The 15,622-nt window shown below is 27.9% G+C and overlaps 2 protein-coding genes and 1 long non-coding RNA gene across 4 annotated transcripts; 1 reads left to right on the top strand and 2 right to left on the bottom strand.

Annotated features, from left to right (window-relative positions):
- Window positions 1-138: 138 nt before the first annotated feature.
- On the bottom strand, window positions 139-6,545 carry Naus (cortactin binding protein N-terminal like nausicaa). Of its 2 annotated transcripts, XM_069118008.1 has the most exons (8): window positions 5,953-6,544; window positions 5,741-5,842; window positions 5,405-5,629; window positions 4,708-5,329; window positions 4,445-4,540; window positions 3,892-4,001; window positions 1,407-1,772; window positions 139-710 (listed from the first exon to the last, which is right to left on the bottom strand). In XM_069118008.1, exons 1-8 carry the CDS (start codon window positions 6,220-6,222, stop codon window positions 696-698), a joined length of 1,806 nt encoding a protein of 601 aa, XP_068974109.1. In that variant the 5' UTR covers window positions 6,223-6,544; the 3' UTR covers window positions 139-695. The 2 variants fall into 2 exon arrangements, with proteins under 2 accessions (XP_068974109.1, XP_068974108.1); XM_069118007.1 differs by having other exon boundaries at window positions 139-1,772; window positions 5,953-6,545.
- On the top strand, window positions 6,458-14,102 carry LOC138182290 (chitin synthase chs-2). The gene is made up of 20 exons (XM_069117977.1): window positions 6,458-6,639; window positions 7,483-7,584; window positions 7,752-7,993; window positions 8,183-8,479; window positions 8,546-8,764; window positions 8,856-9,155; window positions 9,264-9,691; window positions 9,765-10,011; window positions 10,110-10,384; window positions 10,513-10,723; window positions 10,870-11,117; window positions 11,267-11,459; window positions 11,580-11,734; window positions 11,855-12,154; window positions 12,229-12,428; window positions 12,499-12,820; window positions 12,905-13,081; window positions 13,171-13,338; window positions 13,412-13,640; window positions 13,797-14,102. Exons 1-20 carry the CDS (start codon window positions 6,458-6,460, stop codon window positions 13,994-13,996), a joined length of 4,695 nt encoding a protein of 1,564 aa, XP_068974078.1. The 3' UTR covers window positions 13,997-14,102.
- On the bottom strand, window positions 9,385-15,358 carry LOC138182330 (uncharacterized). Its single transcript, XR_011173762.1, has 2 exons — window positions 14,218-15,358; window positions 9,385-12,035 (listed from the first exon to the last, which is right to left on the bottom strand). It is a non-coding gene; the product is annotated as an uncharacterized LOC138182330 (long non-coding RNA).
- Between the last annotated feature and the right edge of the window lie 264 nt (window positions 15,359-15,622).

The following is a 15,622-nucleotide window of genomic DNA, read 5'->3' as shown; positions in this document are numbered from 1 at the left end:
AAGGCAAGTTCATATTCTCAGTGTATAATCATTTTTATCCAATGAAGTAATCATGTTTAAAAAAAAATAAAGGATATCTTCGATAGAAATTTGGCAATTGGATGATTTAACGTGAAATAACCCTTCCATATCTTTCCCTACCTAAAAGTATTTCTTTTATTAACATATTACATGGTCTAGCTCCCTGTTGCATAAACATTTATTATTCACGTCCACTGTTAATAACAGTATCGTTCTTTCTTACGAATAGCACGTTACAACGATACTAATTTTATCTAATGACTTTTAGTGTAATTCGGAAAGATCGCGGATAATAAACTACAGAATCTACAGAGTCTACCTTAAATAGTTCAAATAATCCCGTTTCTTCGATTGATTCATTTCGACTATAGTACAATGTTACAAGCATGATTCTTGGTTGGTTGTGGTGATGTATCGCTATGGATCCATAGATCCGTCCAATGGCGAGATCTAACAATATAAGTAATGATATCTTATGGTACGCGATGTATAATCAATCGATGAACAAGTAGTTCGAGCACTAACGTTTCTTTTCGTTGATTCAGAAACGTTGCTTAATGGAATCCCGCGTTGCGTAGTTCCAAACATACTACCCCAAGTTTATTCGTGTAACACGGCTTTCAGACTTTCTTAAACGTTAATAATGCTTACTTTTTTTTGTACCCGCCGTTAAATCAACGTGGCTTTGTCTGAAATCATATTCACGAGTTCTGAATTGCGTTCACGTATAAAAAGGATCATATAGAAGAACAATATCGATTCATCGGATACTCAAGGAAGTTAATCGTGCAGCAAGTTTCAAAAGAATATTCTCGTTACCAAAAACCTCCCATAATTTACAGGCAACATTAATAACTTTTATTTAAGAACCAATTAACGTAACATAAAAAAACAGGAAGAATAGGACGTGTTCGTTAAAAAATTATGCAATGAAAATGATTCGAGATAAGGGAAAAATAATTTAATAATTTTAGAAGTATCCAATTAACATGAGAAGCTATAGAATGTTATAGAATAATTGAACTTCTACAAGATATATAAAATTTTAATAAAATGTAAAATATCGTAAATATCGTAATGATATAAAAGTATAATAAAAAAAGTAAAAGTATAATAAGAGAAATAATGGCCTTTTATTCAGTAGCTTCATTCAATCATAATTAAAGTTCCTCCTAAATAGAAAATATAACAACGTGTTTGCAACTTGTGCAAATAAGTAGCTTTCTTGAGCACCCGATGAGACTTCTAAAGTCATTGACAAAGAGGAAAGAATATATCAGGTGATAAGAACATAGAAACATTTAAGATGCTGGCACTTGAAATGAAGTTGAAGTTGTTCATCCGTATTAATCGGATGAGAAAGGCAGAGGAGCTTTATTACTAACCTCTTCATCGGAGGCTTGAGTAAAAGCTCCTATTGCCTGTTGGACTTGAGGAGCGGTAGGTCCACTAGTAGGATGCGCCGCAGCTTGTTTACCAAGTTTTACGGCGTCTTGCGTTGCTTGAGACTCAGTCCTTCTAATATAAGCAGCCTCCTTTTTAGGTGGTACTACCGGCTTATTTGGCGGCACTGGAGGAGGAACACCGCGAGATACTGGTGGCTTTTTCGAGGGCAGCATACCGGATGCTTGAATCGCCGAACCAGAGCCAACATGAAAACCAAGCTTTCCTGTAGCTTGTGTCGACGGTATAAGTTTTACCGTGCCTCCAGGATTTACAGGAGCAGGTACAACCACACGTTTGTCTACAGCCTGAGGAATGAATACACAGGAGATCCGATTTAACGTTCCGGTTATCCCTTTGAAGCACCCCCACTAGAAGGGCACATATAGACGATCGCTGCATTTAAGATAATGATTAAGAACAGAAAGAAAAAAAATGGGACAGTCGAAATTATACCAAATCACCAATCTAAAGCAAAGAAATAAATCAATTGTCAGAGAAATAGTAATTGAAGATGTTTGAAGAAGAGATCAGCTTGTTAAGCTAAGCAATTTCATGATAGATATGTTTATTAATTTTTAACTACAACCAGAACTGCGTTGATTCCTAGTAACTTAATATATCATTTGGTAAAATGACAAAAGAGATTATTATAAGGTAATACGAATTTTATTTGCTTACGAGCATAATTAAAAAGAATTGTAACGTTCTACTATAGAAACTGTATGTAGATCTACTTTTCTTTGTTAGAATAGTTACATTACACAACTTGAAAAAATAACAGGTGAATAACCAAACCATGGTAAAGTTAGCAATAGCAAATACAGGGTTGCAATTAGGAGGGCAAGCAGGGAAAATTTGTAAATAAGGCTCAAAAGTGAGTTGCATACAAGTTTTAATTAAGGAAATAATCAATGTACATACTAAGTAGTAATCTTATGTACAAAATAAGAATAGCATAATACATAAGTTAGACTTAAAATTTGATGGTGTAGTAACTTATATAAAATAATACAATGTGATATAATTCAATGTGAATTAAAGTTTACAAACATGTGTGTGTGTATATGTGTGTAATCAGAAATAAAAAGATGAATTTTTTGTCATCTATATGATAAAAGAATATTCAATTACAACTATAACAGTGTAACTATAACATGATATAAATTTATCATAATAATTTAAAAAATTGTAATAATAAAATGTTTATGAAGTTTCGTTGTAATAATTAAGAAATACCTATTGAATTGAAGAAACATGCAACGCATCTGCAAGATGTGTGCATGCAACATTAATATTCATATGTATACTTATAACTTACTGTGCATGTATGAACACCTTTATTTTCTGCTTTGCAATAATATTTTGTGTATTTTACATCTTACATTTGTTTTTTGTATAAAAATATAGAAAATATCTATTGTTCATATTATTATTCTAAATATATACATCGATTGTTTTTCTAGCTTAGCAATTATATTGATTGTTTTTCATGTCATTATAGTAAGTACGATCAGTAACGTACGTACGTGTTAGAAGAAGAAATAAACCAATTTTACCCCAAAGCAGTTTCTGTTTGTTACACTGATTCATTAGAAATAATATAAAAAGTCAAAAAATACGCAATAACTGTGCGTTCTATAACAAGATGATAAGACATATTTATATTTATCATTATCATGCAATAATCATACAATAAAATTATTCTATATAACATTCAACCTGAACAAAATATAAGACTAGAAAATCCTATTTGATTATGATACACATATAAAATAATATCATATAATATTATTAAACCTAATAGATTAATTCAATCATATTTTGATTATTTTTAGAAGCACTTTTGTTATCATTAATAATTATAACGATAATAATAATAACAATATTTAACACTTAAATTTTTGCTTATATGATCACTTTTATAAGTATAATTTACATATTCATAAATTAATTTATGTATTTTAGTGTTCTATTCATTTCTTAGCAAAATAAAATTTAACATAAATTATGGATATAAAATTATCATGCTTGTATGCTTATATTATGAAGCAGTGTATTAAATTAATGTATTTCTTTTTAAATCTCATACAAAGATCAATAATTTATTTTTATTAATAAATTTTACTTTTAAAATAATTTCTTTTGAAATTACATACAAGCAATATACTGTTCAAATGTTTCAATTCTAATAACATATTATTATGTTGCTTTTGTATATTCTGTAAATTTTCATACAAAATAGATGCATAAAACATAGTGGTGTTTTAAAAATCAACATAATTGATTGAAATGAAAATATGAAAGATTTTAATATTATGAAAGCTATATTATGAAAAATGATTTTTTACAAGTATATGCATAAATATGTACTGTATAATATTTTCAAATTAAAGTAGAATGTGAAGGAAAATGGGGATAATTTACCTGATTTTCAGAAGACGTCGCAGTTTCTCCACTAGAAGATGTAATGTTGGACGTGTACGTGACGCCGCGTAATGCCTGCCCAGGAGTTACTGACCTAGCAATCCCAGTAGCTACAAAGAAATTAGTATAAGTGTTATTTCACTACTTTAAAATATCTATATTCAAAATATTGAAATACAATTAAAAATATAATGTATAATATTGTTCCCAAAGTATCAGCACGAATTGTTTAGTTTTATGTAATCTTTAGAATAAAATCTTAAATATAAATTATTTATTGTATTAACCCTGTATCAGTCTGAACCAGCATTAAATTATAAATTATCGCATCAACATCAAATAAGTAGAAATAACAAATTCATATCAATATCAGGTGCATTACACTTATGAGCAAAAGCTATAATTACCATTCCTTTTTCAATTAACAGTCAAAATGTAATTTATTAATTCATCCACTGTCATGCAATATAAAAATTCTCTTAGAGAAAATATATCCAAAATATTTTAATTCGTTTATATCCTATTTCAACTTTAGGATAACTGCTGTTCTTACTTGGACCGCTGACAGGAACACTAGATACCGTGGCAGTGGGCTGAACAACTTTACTACTAACCATTGGAGTCCCAGTACCCAGCACTGTACCTTTAACTGCACATAAGATGTAATTATAAAAATATTCAATTTCTTTTAGCAATTATCAGTATTCAACATCATAATAGATATTGAGAATATTATTTGCTTGCTATTAGTGCTTACTAAAATAAGTTCTATTTATGTATGTAACTGTAACATTTTAATTATTATGCACAACATACTTGTTTGTGGTGCACTAGCAGGCTTAACTGTAGGCATAACAACTAAATTAACTGGTTTGGCTGGGGGTGGTGGTGGAGTTGCACCCACACCTCTTGGAGAACCTCGTGTTTGAGACTCTTTCCATACATCCATTTCAGTTCTAAGTTTATCTAATTCTAATTCGAGATCTTTAGCCCTCTTTTCTTCCTTTGCTAAGGCTTGTTTATATTGCTGTCTTTCCATGTCAAATTGCGCAAGTTGTTTCTCCAATTCTGCTTCCATTTGTAATGACTTTTTACTTTCTTCTTCGAGTCCTTCAGCCATAGAATCTATCCGAACTTTTTCTTCGCTTAATATCTGTGCCAAATCTTCTGATCTTTTCCTTTCTTCTATATACTTCATAATTATCTTTTTGCGTTCAGCAAGTAGAAGAAGTACTATTTGCTTCTGTCGAGTTTTTTCTTCCTCTAAAGTTTCATTTGCTTTCTTTAATTCTAATTCCAGTCTTTTTTTTTCTTGTTTCTCTAATTCTAATTCTTTTTTCAATCGTGTCCTTTCTTTTTCCAAGCCATATGTAATATCATCACCCTGGGCAGTATCATGTTCATGTTTTCGTTTTTCTTCTTCTAATTCCTTGATAACCTGAAGTAAACTAAGTATGAATATACAATTTACAATATTCATTACTATTTAAGTAACCAAATATGATATACATACTGCTCTGTGCCTAAGCTCTGCTTCTTTAAGAACTTTGGCCATTTTAAACTGCATACATCTTTGTTGTGTCACAAGTGCTTCTAAAGTAGCAACTTGTTTATTTATTTGATTTGGTTCATGTTCACTGACACTACCTACTAATACAATATCACGTGCAAGTGCAGCATGTGGATCTGATGTCCCACTCAGATATCGAGTACTTAATAGATGTTTCAATTTTTCTGACTATAAAATACACAGAAAACCTATTTATGTCTTAAATATTCAATATCATATTGTTACTATAACAGTTAATATCAATTATAAAAATGCTTCCATTAATGAAAAATAAATTACCTTTAATACTGCTATTACAATATCTCTTGCCTGCAATTCTCCTTCAAGATGCCCTAATAGTTTTAATAAATCAGTTTTGCTTAATTCCATTTTTGGATTACGCTACAAAAGAAATGTAAAAAATTATTATCAATGAACATATAATCTGCATGATAGATTATTTTCTTCAAACAGAAATATTTCCAAATATATATGACTATATGTATACATACTTTTAATGTATTGGAGGAATTCTTATCAATTGCCTCTATATTGTTAGGTTGTTGTAGAGTCTGTTGATGCTGTTGCTGCATCGGTGACGGCGACGGCGATGGTGACGACGATGGAGACGAGTGTTGTTGATAGGATTGTGAGGATGGTGTAGAAGTAAGAGACTGCATCTTCGTAGTGCAGACCGAGATGGTCGTCGACGATCCGGATGATCCATTCGCCGGTGAAACACTCGAACTTACATTCATAGCATTTTGACTCTGTGATGCCATTTTTGAAAAAAAAAAACGAAATATCGGGGGGGAAATTCACCCCTGAAGAAGACGTATAATTTCAGGGAAAAGTACTTAAAAAGTACTGAAAGAAGGTATTCCGCGGTTAAACCGATTCAACCTTCGGTATTAATACTTTCATTTGAACAAAGAAGACTTCGGCCCGGAGAGCCAACTTCGGGGCACGCCACATCGCTTTAGGATTTCTCTTTTCCTTTTCGAGCTCGCTTAGATTATGCCGAAGGAATTAATCCGGCATTTAAGTTTATCCCCGATTATTGACAAATGTAGCACAAAGCGTAATTCACAGATAGGAACCTATCTCGTGAAAAGTGCTACGAAATCCATTCATTATCGATTATTTCTTATCGAATGTTACGACTCAGAATTCGATATGATTTCAACTTTATGGCAGCGGTAAAATTAAAATCTTGTTTGAATGTATTACTCATATACTTGCTTTCAATCTTCGCTATCATTTTTATAAATTTTTACAATTTGTTATTAAATGAATAGAACTGATTAGAGAATATAATTACTAGACTGCGGATTTTGATGCATTTATAAGAAATTTTAAGATGCAAAAATGCTCAACATTTATGTAATATAAAAAAATATATAAAATATCAAATATATATTACTTCTTACGATATCTGATGGATAAAACAATTTTTCTATATATGTTCTATATTTTTACTTATAATCATAAAAACGCGAATTTGCATAAATATGCGCAGTCTAACAATAATTATTATTAAGATTTGAGATTCTTTTGTCTAAAGTTTTGAAACAGTTTATTATTGCGTAAAGATCTTAATTTATTCATTTTTATGTTCATATCTGAAATATTTTTAATACATATTACTAAATAAAAAATGATAAATAAAAATATCAACTGATGTTTCTTCTAGTAAAATAATATTTTTACATTCATCTATTTTTAGGCGTAAAATATATCATTTAATAATTCTACACCATTTCATATAACACACTTGGCTAATAATAAATAACAATGAATTCTGTTGACCAAAATTCATTTCTTAATAAACCTAAATATCGTCTTAGAAAAAATAGAACATTACTGTAACTTACTTGTTTCTCTATCTCCTTGATCTCCTAGATCACAGATAATGTAGAAAACCTTTGACAAATTTGAAATCTTATCAATTTTATCGGTATATTGATTGATATGCCAATGAAAATTTGGGCTATTGGTGACACATCAATGACTAAACTTATTAGTAAGTTTTATTCTTGCAGCATGTCATCGTCGAAAGACAATAGTTTAGAACCTTCATATGAATTTCAATATTCTAACGATGATTTTTCGGAATATGAAGATGAAAATACGCCGCAAAATTCGTAAGGGTTCATCATTTTATTTATATATATAATTTAAAAGTTTCAAGTATGTAAAAGTTTAAAAAAATTTCGAGTAATCTACGTTATAATATCATAATTTAATATGTGTTTAAAAAATGTCTGCTTAATTAATAGTTACCTTACTGAATTTACTCACTTAATTGTAGGCTTCCAAGTTCATCAAATACATTTTGGGATATATTTAAATATTTTCCAATAAAAAAGGAAAGTGCATCTATGCAAAATAAAAAATGGTTGGATATTTCTATGCAAATTATTAAAGTATTTGTATATGGTATATTTTTCTGTATTGTCCTTTGTACTGGTTTAATCTCTAAATTTGTAGTCATTTTTGCTCTATCACAGCTCAAAGATGAAAAGTCTATACAGTTCTGTGATTATTATTCAGGTAATTTATTTAATATTTATCTTCATTAATTCATATCATTATAAGTTTATAATTGTGCTTATAGTTCCTTAAAATTATAAATCTCATTACAATTATGTTCATAATATATTTACATGTAACTCTTTTTTAATATAAATTTTACATTTTATACAAATAAGGGTACTATTTCAGTAACATTTAATGTTGTAGAATATCAAGAAGAACTGGAAGCAAGGATTTCCAAAAAAGGCAAAATAATTTGGACATGGTATATTATTGCTATGTTCCTCATACCAGAGTGTTTCACAATACTTTATGCAATATGGTATTTTCTTTTCAAAAAGAAAGAAAAATTGCCTGCAAAAGAAGCTATTATAATTCTTTTTGTTTTGGAAACAATTCAGTCAATTGGTGTTGCATCATTAATTTTCTATAGTCTTCCACAGCTTAATTCTGTGGATGTTGCTGCAATCTGTAGTTGTATTTGTTTTATTCCTACCATTTTAAGTAAGTAACTCTATTTGTAAATTAGTTATGAAAAATATAGTTAACAAATTTATACTATTATTACAGATTTATTTATACAATATCACAAATACATAAGAGCAACTAAGATATTTATAGTAGTTCTAGCATCCAATGTTTTAGCAGTAATTGCTCAAGGTTCAGGAACAGTTTTATATTCCTTTCTGAATTATATACAAGATCCTCTAACATGGATTCTTCCTATATCACTTTTGTTATCTTCCTCTCGTTGGTGGTATAATTATGTGACACACAATAGTTATTGTGGTAAAATTTGTGCATAATTTAAATCTATTATATCTTCTGACATGTTTTTTCTAATCTACAACTTTTTAAAAAAATATAATTTTTTATTTAGGTTTCATAAATTTATTAGCAAAAAATAAGATAGATTTATCAAATAATTGCAATGTATTACAAGGATATATAGCATTATGGAGATGTTTAATCTTTATTTCAAGTACTATAGTGATTTCAACTTTTAAAGAAATCCATATACAAGAATTTTTTGAATTTTTGGGACAGAATGAATATAACATAGAATTAATCAAACTATCAAATAAAGATAATATTATAGATACTATTATAGATACTACTTCTGCACCCCTGTATACCTTTTTATTACAAATATTTTGTGCTTTTGTCATATATCAAGTAGGTAAGGTATACATTTTTATTATAAATATGATAATAATAAATTATATATAGTAATAATTTTTTTTATTTTATCTTGTATAATTCTAAAAATTGTTTAATACCTTTACAGCAATAATTGCATATAAAACTCAAATGCATAAGTTTGGCTTTGCCCTACCAATAAGTTTAATTACTCCAGGGACGATCTTATTAATAATGATATTTTGTGTATCAAGAGAAGAAGATTCGTGTGCATTTCATAATTTAATACCAGATTATTTATTCTTAAATACACCTAAATATAATAGTATGACAGAGTTTCTTTTAAATTGGCATATCTGGTGCTGGATAATATGGTGGTTATCACAGATTTGGATTACAGTACAAATCTGGTTAGGTGAAAAGGAAAGACTTGCACCTATAGAGAAAATTTTCTATCATTCTAGTTATGATGCATTCCTAATTGATCAATTCTTAGGATTAAATAAGAGGAGACATGAAAATTATCATGTTGTTGAAGAAGTAGAAGAATCTTCAGACTCTATTACAGAATTTGAGGTTTTACTTTGTCTAGTATTTCAAAATGAAAGTTTGTTTAACTGCTGCTTTCTAGCTGAAACTTTTATTTCAGAGTAGCAATTCAAATGAAATATGTGATTTTAATAATCCTAATTCCACACTTTCTCAAAACACTATAAGTAACAAAAGAAATGCTTATGTTCCTGTAATTTATGTTTGTGCAACTATGTGGCACGAAAATAAAAAAGAAATGAACGAATTGATTGGAAGTATTTTAAGATTAGATAAAGATCACTGTGCCATGAAAGTTACACAGAAGTATTATAAGATTTCTATTAATGACTATTATGAACTTGAAAGTAAATAATATACTTATAATTAATTATGCAAGACATGTAGGATATTTTAATTAAAATCTTTAAAGTATTAAATAAAAATGACATATGAACTGTTTCAGCACATGTAATGTTTGATGATGCATTTTGTTGTATGCATGGTTGTATTGGATCTTGTGACCATAAAGAAAGTGAAGTATGCATAAATGAATATGTAGCAACATTTGTGGAATCAGTGCAGGAAAACATAAAAAATCTTGGTATACTCGATTTACCACCAACTAAATATCCAACTCCTTATGGTGGTCAACTAGTTTGGAATTTACCAGGAAAAACACGTTTAACAGTACATCTTAAAGATAAAAATAAAATCAGACACAGAAAACGATGGAGTCAGGTGTACTTAATCATATTACTCTTAATATGAGACAAAATTATATTTCTATAAATTTAATTCAAATAGGTTCTTTCTTAAATACATAAATTATATCTTTTTATTTTGTACTAATTACTGATATATTTTAGGTCATGTATATGTATTATCTTCTTGGTTATTGTTTCATGAACTCATCAACAGATCTTGATACTAAAGAATTAATAGCAGAAAATACTTACATTCTAACACTAGATGGAGATGTTGATTTTCGACCAACAGCTGTTAAAGCATTGCTAGATTTAATGAAGAAAAATAAGGAATTAGGTGCAGCTTGTGGAAGAATACATCCCATAGGAAAAGGTACCTCCATAGATATCTAAGTTTGACATAAAAATTTAATATGTGAAATATATTCTTATTTCTCCTAAATTTATTTTAATATTTATTAAAAATTAATAATTAAAGCATTTTGTAATATAGTTTTAAAAATATATTTTCATATGTAGGTCCCATGATTTGGTTGCAGAAATTTGAATATGCTATTGGGCATTGGCTTCAGAAGTCAACAGAACACACAATAGGCTCTGTTCTTTGCAGTCCAGGTTGTTTTTCTCTGTTCAGAGCAAAAGCTTTAATGCAACATAATGTTATAGCTAAATATGCAATAAGGTCAACTGAACCAAAACATTATATTCAGTATGATCAAGGAGAAGATCGATGGCTTTGTACACTAATTTTACAAGCTGGTTGTAAAGTAAGAAAATGTATATTTATACCTACATTATACTTCAAATCATAATTTAAAAAAAATTAATTATTTTTCTAAAAAATAAGGAATTAGATTTAAAAAATGCTTTATTAATTTATTATAAATACCTTTCTTCATTTGTTTCATTCAATTAGGTGGAATATTGTGCAGCTAGTGACGCTTATACACATGCTCCGGAATCATTTGAAGAGTTTTATATTCAACGTCGGCGATGGATTCCATCAACCATGGCTAACATTTTTGATTTACTAAATACATCAAGGGAAACCAGGAAACTAAATAATAATATTTCATGGCTTTATGTAACTTACCAATGGATTTTAACAGGTAATTTGGTTCTATAAATATGTATAATTAATAAATGCAGAAATAGTTATTCATATATTATGTATTAAAAATATATATGTATATCTATTATTTATTTATTTATTATATTACTTTATGTAGGTAGTACAATTATAGGGCCATCTTTCATTTACTTAATGATGGTTGGGGCATTTGTAACTTCCTTTGAATTAAATAATTGGATAAGTTTCTGGTGTAATTCAATTCCAATTGTCATTTTTGCTTTAATCAGTTTTTTTGGTGATGTACACAAACAGGTAATAATCTAAATTATCCATATACAATGTAAATATAACCAATTTAAAACTGATAATTAATAGAATTAATAGAATTAATTAATAGAATTAATTTACAAGTTTTTATTAATGTTATTACAGCTTATAGCAGCAGAAACTATCTCTGTCTTATATGGTGTAGTAATGATGGTTGTATTAATTGGCATAGTATTACAAATAGCAGCAGATGGACTCCTTGCACCCAATGCTCTTTTATTTCTTATTGTAATCGGTCAGTTCGTAGCAACAGGCTTTTTGCATCCTCAGGAACTATCATGTTTACCTTACGCAATCATTTATTATATTACTGTGCCATCTATGTACATGTTACTCATTATTTTCTCTATCTTCAATCTACATAATATTACATGGGGAACCAGAGAATCCAAATTGCACAGACAAGTATAACTTTATAAAAAAATTATCTTATTGTTTTAGTATTGTTTCTCATACATTATGAATTATAATTTTTATAGGCATTAGAACAACAAAATAGGAAGCTAAAGAAATCTGAACAAGAGGGAACAGTTGCTAATAGATGCTCGAAATCTTTTTTGCACAATTTGTGTAAATGTAGATTTTACACTCATAAAAATTCGAAGAAATCAGAAGAGTACTTAGAATTTATCTATAATTCTATAAATGAAATTAATATTCGTTTAAAGCATATAGAAAGGTATTAAACTAATGAAAACTCAGAAATGCTATAATAAATATATTATATTTAAATTCACTAAAATTTTTAGTACCTTAGAGCTCAATAACATATTAAAAGGCAATATAGAAGAAAAAAGCAACGATCAAAGTAAAATATACGATGAAGTAAAATTAGAAGTGTCTGAACATTTAAACACAAATACAGATACAGGAACAGAATCAGAGACTTCAGAATGTATCTTTACTAATAACAATCAAGAAGATCCAAATTACGTAATAAATCCTTATTGGATACAAGATGAACATTTGAAAAATGGAAAAATAGATTTTCTATCATATGCAGAAGAAGAATTTTGGAGGCAATTAATTAAAAAATATTTACATCCTATTGAAATTGATGTGGAAAGGCAGGTAAGTGTGATTTCTACAAGAAAATAAATAATTAAAATTGAAAAATTAATAAAAACTTTTATGGAAAATTAAATTTTGTTGTAGCAAAAAATTTCAGAGGGGTTAATAGATATACGTAATAAATGTCTTTTCAAATTTTTTATGATAAATACATTATTTATAGTGGCAATATTCTTGTTGCAAATAAACAAAGATGTTTTGCATGTCCAATGGCCATTTGCTGTTAAATATAACATTACTTTTATTAATGACACACATGAAGTAAGTCTTATATTCTCAATAACTTGGGGTTACTATGAATATCATTTCTGACTGATTTTAATCTCATTATAAATGAAAAAATTTTTCAGATACATATACTCAGAAACTATATGCATTTGGAACCAATTGGATGTCTCTTTATTATTGCATTTGTTTTCATTTTGTTCATCCAATTCTTAGCTATGTTAACTCATAGATTCACTACGTTTATCCATGTTCTTGCTAATGTGAAATTGAGTTTAACATGTTTTAACAAGGTAATATTATAAAAAAGAATTATTGTCAAATATAATTTAATTTAATTGATTTAACCTTCATATTTCTTTCCAGAAAGAAAATTTGCCAAATGAATTAGTTACCAGTACATATGCAAAAAATATAGCTGATGGTCTCCAAAGTACAGTAGAATATCAAACAATACATAATAATAGGTCTGAAACCCCTTCAAGAAAACATAAAACTGTTAGAGAATTGACGGAAGAATCTCAAAATCCTACGAAGCGACCTTCCAACTTTGAAGTACTTTTCAATATAAAATTAAGGAACCCTGATATATCTGGTATTTAATTTTAGTATAATATACTTAATAAATTATATTTTAATAATAATATTTAAAAGTAATATTTTATGATATATAATATTATTGTAATGATAAAATATAACAAAAATAATAATTATGCTTTAAAATAATCTTATATTAAATGTATTATTTCAGGATTTAGAAAAACAATATCTTTAAACACACCAAAAGGTGTACTAGAAGCATTTGAACAACATCGTTCAAATATTTTAGCAGAACATGAGTTGCAGTCTCAAAATAATGCAGCTAATGAGAAAGAAATATATCCAAAAAATAAAAATTCAAAAAGGCCTGCATATGATAACCCAACATTTTTAAATGACAATAATGAATAAATTTAATTGACAGTATATATATGATTTTATATATTTATTTTATATACGTTTATTACATTGAACAATAAGATCTTCTACTTTGTACAATCACTACGAACATCTGTAAATTATGGATCCAAAATAAATTTGTTAAAATAAAGATAGAATTTGTTTAATTTGTTTACTTATTTTCATAAAGTAATAAGAAATGTTTTAAAAAATGTATAGTTGGCAACATTTACCTTGTGCTTACTTACACACTTGCAGTTTATTTGTTTAAAATTTATTTTCATCTAACATTTTAATAAACAATGAAAAACAATATATGTAAGTTCAAGAATCATTTGCAAGCACAATCAATAATTGAACACTTACACTATAAGTAATATTATAATGTAAACAGCTATAGTACTGTCATAAAATATACATATAATATATATGAATATATGAATACATGGTGGCGCCTCTATCACTTAAAAATTTTGCTTTTTCATAGTACTACAATTTCCACTCTAATAGTATCAGCCTACACCCAGTGAAATCAGAAAATAGTGAGTCTATGTGAAAAAGTAAGAAAAAGATGTAGTATAATATTTTTTCATCCGAGACTTTGTTTCCGAGGAAATCGAATTTAAGAATTTGACAAGGATATATAAATTTGCCTAATTCCGGACTGGACAAGAATAAATAATCGACAGAAGTTTAAACTACATGTGAAAATAAATTGAAAAAATAAAATAATATTTTTTCGTAAGATACTTTCGTTTTTTCGAGGAAAATAGATTTGAAAATGATTATTGAGATTGAGATATCATGTGCGTGTATCAAACTATTTCGTAATTAAACATGTTTAAACTTTAGTTTCTTGAAAATGAGATTTTACAATGAATAGGAAAATATTATTGAATATTTTTGACTTATTTTCATATGTATATTAACTAATAACCTCGTGCTCAATGTTTATTCATACCTAGTCCGTACTTAGCCAAGTTAAAGTATATTTGACGAATTTTTAAACTCAAATGTTTCGAAAAAAGCGACATATGAAAAAATTTTACTCCATATCTTCGACATATTTTTTCACGTAGAATCATCTTCTGTCCAATTGTTCTACGATTACCGTCTCACCCTATATATCATATTTTAGTTATCAAAAAATGGACACGTCCGAAAAATAATAGTATGTCTAAAGAAATATTATATAAAGAAATATAAAAATAATATGTGTAAATAAATATTGTTACATTAAATTGAGATACTTTTTTAAAAAAATGAATGTACAATTAATCAATTCCACAAGTTGCATTTATAACATGCAGGGCGACCACGCATCGATATTTTAGAATCTGGAAGAAGTATAATATATTATGCGAGTTAATATATTACAAGCATTTGTAATGTTTCATCTCTGTGTTAAAAATATTTAATACATATACAAATATGCATTTTTTTATTTATTCAAATATACAAATTTATTTTTTACGTTTTTTAAATAAAAATATTATAGAACAATTAATTATTATATTAATATAATAAATGATGTTAATAAAAACACTTTACTGTTCATAATTTTTTGATATAAATTGCGATTGCAGCGTTCTATAATAAGCGGCCGACTTGTAAAGCACATCTGTGACATTAGAGCGC

This window comes from Bombus flavifrons, chromosome 8 (assembly GCF_040668555.2).
Source record: "Bombus flavifrons isolate JBK064 chromosome 8, iyBomFlav1_principal, whole genome shotgun sequence".
In the NCBI taxonomy this organism is placed as follows: Eukaryota; Metazoa; Arthropoda; class Insecta; order Hymenoptera; family Apidae; genus Bombus; species Bombus flavifrons.
The sequence above is the reverse complement of the archived record's forward strand: the minus strand, read 5'-3'. Positions and strand labels throughout refer to the sequence as shown.